The sequence below is a fragment of the Sorex fumeus genome, unplaced genomic scaffold (genome assembly GCF_029834395.1).
Source record: "Sorex fumeus unplaced genomic scaffold, SorFum_2.1 ptg000037l, whole genome shotgun sequence".
NCBI lineage: Eukaryota > Metazoa > Chordata > Mammalia > Eulipotyphla > Soricidae > Sorex > Sorex fumeus.
This window is the reverse complement of record NW_026606094.1, coordinates 78,080,157-78,086,156: the sequence shown is the minus strand read 5'-3', so window position 1 is coordinate 78,086,156 and position 6,000 is coordinate 78,080,157. Positions and strand designations below refer to the sequence as shown.

Sequence of the window (6,000 nt, the reverse complement as noted above, 5' to 3'; positions counted from 1 at the left end):
CCCAGAGGAGCAACCTGGGCTCTGCATCAAAGCATGCATTTCAGGCCACCATCCCAACAGACCCCCTCAGGAGCAGATCACTGTTCGCGGGGATGTCTACCTTTTCCCCCATTCCCAAGGGACTTTAGAAAGCCATTGTGGGGCACTCGCTTTTGCCAGTGGCCTCTAAGACAGTGATTCTGTGTGGTCAAATGGCGTCCTGGGCTACCATCAGAGTTTGGCACAAAATGGTCCCTTTCTCTTGGCCCTCCTGTCAATACAAGGCCGTTGGACCAGGCCCAGCACCCTGTAGGGCAAACGGTCTGGCCAATAATACACTTCACTCTGCCTGTGAAGCTTCTGAAAGGCTTCTAAAGAATACAGGAAATTATCGGCCACTATTTGCTGCTGAAAAGGCTGACACTATACTTTGAACATTCTTTAAATTAATCCCAAATCATGAGACTCAAGTTCACTTGCAAAGGAGTATGGTTTTCCACAGAGATGCAATACTCCTAAGTCATCTCAGCAGGGCTAACAAAGAGTCACACACTATAATTCCTGTTACTCACACCATAAAAAAATCTGCACCGACTTTCTTTCCTGGCATATCCTACTGCTGAAATACATTTCACCCTTTGGCGACCCTACCACTGCTGACAGAGAAGCCAGTCTGGAGTGCCACCAAAGCACGACACACCCTCAGGGAGCAGCTGGTACCCTAACGGGAGGGAGACAGCTCTTGGCCTGCCATGGTTCCCAGACCACTACACCCAACAGCATTCAAAAGAAACCTCCCAAGTCGGGACATTTTTACACGGACAATCAGTGTTACTCTCTGGTCAGGAGATACACTGGCCTATTGAGTTTTCAAACATAAATAAATAAAATAAATAATACTTCAAATACACAAAGGGCTAGGATTTTAACCTGGAAGACTAGAGTCTTGTGTTACTTCTCTGGGATGTCTGGTGAGATCTGAACTAACATCACTTAGAAAGTGTTAGTAGCACACAGCAGGGGTTGGATGGCAGAGAGTCGGAGTACACTGGCTCTCTGGTGTCATCAATATCAGTTCAAACTATAGTTCTGCCACTCCTTGTCACTACCTGCCATTATCACCTGCCCGGTGCATGTTATGAAATGTTCCCAAATCTACTCCAACGTCTGTGAAAGAATACTGGTGTGCTATAAGGATAAAAGAAAATGCGCTTTTGTTAGAAAGAACCTCAACTACTGCAGACAGTATTTCTTTCACATTAAGTGAAATGGATGAGGAAACACAATGGTTTAAAGGGTGATGAGTTGCCTATCACAGTTGCCTTCATAAGGAATTCACTGAGAATTCAAAAGTAACTGAATACTAGCTATCTGCATAGTCCCTTAGATCAATTTACTGGGCACAGGAAAAGTGCGACTTCTTTTTCATTCTAAAACTGTTCCATAATATTACCATTGATATATAGAACGTGTGTGTACGTGTGTGTGTATTTTGTTTGGGGATCACACCAGGCTGTGAGCAGGGCTCACTACCGGTGGGGCTCAGGGACTCATCTGAGGTGCCAGAGCAGGTATCCCAGGCTCATGAGGCTAAGAAGCAGCAGTCTGCCATTTCCTAGCTTTATAAGTAGTAAGCCATATGCCCGATTATCAGCTTCCCCAGTTTGGAACTCAACAAATAACCTGGACATGTATCTTGATACCAAATCTTAGCTACTGAATTCAAATTGAATTCAAGTAATAGTGTATATACATCCTTTTGAATGTTTTCCTGTCTTGGGGATAGATAGCCCAAAGTGGAACTGCTATGTTATAAGATAGCTCAATTCTAAGTTTAGTGAGAGCCCTCCATACTGTTTTTGATAGGGGCTGAACCAGACAACATTCCCCCCGGCAGTGAATGAGGGTTCCTTCTACACCACATCCCTGTCAACAGATAGTTCCCATTATTTTTGTCATGTGCCATTCTCATTGTTGTGAAATGGAATCTCACTGTCATCTTGATTTGGACTCCAAATGATGGTGAGCATTTTTCACGTGCCTGTTGGTCAGCTGCTAATTTCCCTCAGAAGTCCATATTGATTTCCTCTCCCCATTTTCTGATGGGGTTTTTGGACTTTTATTGCTTATCTTAGTGGGTATGTTATATATGCTGGATATAAACAGATCAGAGCATCATGAAGATGTGATATATACACAATGGAATACTATGCATCTGTAAGAAATGATGAAAACACGCAATTTGCCGAACATGTGTGAACTGGAAGATAGCATGTTAAGTGAAGCCAGAAGGACAAACACAGGATATCACTTACATGTGGTACTAATAAATGGATGAGGAAACACAATGGTTTAACGGGTGATGAGTTGCCTAGATCACCTCTGGCCCCAGAGGACAGAGAGAAGCAACAGAGTGACAGGGAGAAGAGACAGATGAGAAGCAATAGGGAAGGAATCAATGAATGGGATTCATGTGTAAGGGTGGTGTTAAGAGATGACAGAGCTAAGTATCCAGAGTAACACTGAAACTCAAACCTTAATAACCAAACTAAAAGGTGCCTATCACGATGGTGGACAAGGCTGCACTACGCTGGGGAAGGACAGGGAGGCTGCGGTACAGTGGAGAGAAGCTGAGCAGTACTGGTGGCAGGATCAGTAATGGGACACTATGTCAAAAACCCAACTATGAGTAATTTTATAAGTCATGGTGTGTTCATTAAAAAAATTTGTAAAAAAGAACCTTAATCTCATGCCACTAGGTGGCAGTAAAACTCTTATAACGTGGTGCCCAAGGTTAGTAGTCTAGGGTTAGTCTACCTGGCCAATCCTAGAAAGGCATCACCAATAAATGACTTCAATGATACAATGCCTCTGCTAATGGAGACTAGGCATTGCCCATTTTGCATTTTGGAAGAGGGGCTTAATGTCCTCCTGAGTGTTGTATGTATTGTGAATACTAGCACTTCTCTGAAATCCACTGGTCAGCCATATAGCAAAAAGAGTCCTCAACAATGCTTGAAAAATTCGGGGTCGACAATGAGAAGACCCAGCTAAGGTGCTCAATTCCTTATCAGTCAGGTACAGGTATTCCAGAATTCCGGAAGGACATGGACCAAGTCTTAGGAAATTTTCCATTTCGGTGGAAGAGAAAAAGGCGTAAAAGCACCAAAATATTTGTAATTTTTAAACGGCAACTCTAAGTACCATCGTTAAGCAATGGCATATCAACTTTTTCAATCACTAAACTCAGTAAGTTGTTCTTAAACTTCCTAAAGCCAAACTGCTATGGTTGGAATGTGAACTCAATCTCTTGTCTTTTCACATGAAAAACCAAGATTCTATAATGCCATACCTGTGATGATTGGAGGGCCATATGCAGTGCATGACCATCACCTCTCCGATCCTGTGCAAATGATTTCAGAGACACAGAGATAAGCACCCCTGAGTAGTCCCCACAGTAACAATTAGTAATCCAAAGAGTAATAAATATGCATGGAGAAACTTAAGAAAAATGAACTGGGCTGCATTATATTTAAAATACCATAAAGAATTATGCTAAGTCTAAATGACTAAACTGTGATGAAAAGAATTCTTGCACCAGTTAAAAACTGCTCATATGAGGAAGGTGATGGGAGAGAACCTGGGGACACTGGTGCTAGGAAATGGACACTGGTGGAGGGATGGGTGTTGGAATCGTATGACTGAAACCTAACATGAACAGTTTTGTAAGGGTTTATTCACAATGACTCAATTAAAAAAATAAACGAATAATAAAAACCATTCAGGGTCAGAGAGGTAATATAGGACAGCACATGGTTTCCTGAGGTCCATGGGAGTAATCCCAGGAAAGTAAGAGATTACTAAATAGAGCCAGGAGCAGCTCCTGAGCACTGCTGGGTAGGTCATTCTAAATAAAACATACAAGAAAAAAACAAAACAGTGCTATTATTTCATGGAAAAGCTTGCCAAGAAGCTTCTTCCCAAATATGTTCTAATCTTAGAAACTACAAAATAAGATTACACTTGATTACATCACAACATTGTTTATTATGTGAATTTTTTTTTACAATACAAACAAAAAATACAGAAATGCAATATATGAATACAGCTAAATGCAGGATGGTGACTTTTTTTTTCTTTTCCAGAGGCCATGATTCCCATTTCTAGTAAAATAAGGAGACTGCACATAGGTAGAAACAGGTTGGTCATTAGCTTCACAATTTTGCCTAGAAAGGATCTATAAATGCATTTTTCCCCCTGCTACTTACATAAAGTGTAAAAAGGGAATTAAAGGAAAGTTTCTTTGTTGGTTTCTACCATATGAAAGATGCTATATTCTATTTTAGCAGGGCCAATATACGGAAAATACCTAAATTAAATGTTATTACAAAAATGAAGCAGTAATGAGATTCTGGCTAAAGAGGGTACTAAATGAGAATAATATATATTTAAAGAATCCAAAAACAAACAAACAACAACAACAAAAAAAGTTATTATAAAAAAGCTCTAGGTGCATTGTAAGCATATAGGGTTTTTTTTTCCATGTGTATCTTTAAACAATGGAAGTGTCAAAAAATAGGGTCAACTGTGTTAGACTAAATTACATTATTGTATACGCTGCATTGAATGGAACTTTGTATTATAATTATCATAGAGAAGCATAGTTTGCATCATAATATGGCAATTTATCCTCAATAAAAACCTTTCAGAGTCCTTTAATTTTGTAATATCCTGTAAACAATCAAACCACCAGAACATTATTGTACAACAGTAAAATGTTTTCTTGCATTAAATTGAAGACATCTGCTTAAAAAAAAAATATAGGAAAGGTACTTAGAGCTGTTAGTTTCTAAGTACACAACACCCTAGACAATTCAAGGCATCTTAATTTTCATCAAGAACAAAAAAAAAATTAAGAATTTTTGTCATGCTGTTAAATCCATCATTATGGATAAAACTGGTGCAAATTGGTCAAACGGATCCAACAAACACTGATGTCCAAGCTGGCATATTGGCAACTAATACATAACTGGTGGTCAATAGAGGGCTTAAAAGATCTTCCCTTTCTTCTTGTTCTTTTCCAAGGTCCTAAATGATAAAAATGAAATAATAAAAGTAAGTGCATTATAAACATTACAGACAACATATGATTGTAACAGCTAAACAAATTACAACTGTATTGAATTTTCAGTAAAAATGGTCCATGAAGGCCAGAGAGCTGGTACAGCGGATAAGGGGCTTTCATGAAGCAGCCCAGGTTTTTTTTTTTTTTTAAATTTTTATTAGTGAAACACCATGAGGTACAGTTGTAGATTTACAATTTCTTGTGCTTGGGTTTCGATTATACAATGATCAAATACCCACCCCTCCACCAGTGCCCATTTTCCACCACCATGGATAATATCCCTCCCACTCCCATCCCCCCATCCCACCCTGCCTCTGTGGCAGAGCATTCCCTTTTGTTCTCTCTCTCCTTTTGGGTGCTGTGGTTTGCAAAAGAGGCATTGAGTGGCAATCATGTTCAGTCTATAGTCTACTTTCAACATGCTTCTGCCATCCTGGGAGGATCCTCCCAACACCTTTAATTTGGTGTTCCCTTCTCTACCTGAGCTGCCTTTTCTCCTAGCATGTGTGGCTGGCCTCCAAGACATGGAGTATGCCTCCTGGTACTTATCTTGACTATTCTTGGGTATTAGTCTCCTATTTTGTTTCTTTATGTTCTCCAGATGAATGCAATCTTTCTATGTCTTTCCCTCTCTTTCTGACTCATTTCGCTTAGCATGATACTTCCCATGTAGTAACCCTTGTATGTAAATTTCATGACTTCATCTTTTCTAACAGCTACATAGTACTCCATTGTGTAGATGTACCAAAGTTTCTTTAACCAGTCATCTGTTCTTGGGCACTCAGGTTTCTTCCAGTTTCTGGCTATTGGAAAGAGTGCTGCAATGAACAAATAAGTGCAATGTCTCTTCGACTATACATTTTTGCCTCCCTGGGATATATTCCCAGGAGTGGTAT

At 39.9% G+C, this 6,000-nt stretch overlaps 1 protein-coding gene across 1 annotated transcript in view; it reads right to left on the bottom strand.

Moving 5' to 3' along the window:
* Positions 1–4,006: 4,006 nt before the first annotated feature.
* Positions 4,007–6,000, bottom strand: part of SEPTIN7 (septin 7) — a 64,611-nt gene continuing 62,617 nt past the window's right edge. Inside the window, exon 13 of the mRNA XM_056118321.1 lies at positions 4,007–5,067. Coding sequence (XP_055974296.1) covers positions 5,028–5,067 — 40 coding nt within the window. The 3' untranslated portion in view covers positions 4,007–5,027. The remainder of the gene's footprint in view (positions 5,068–6,000) is intronic.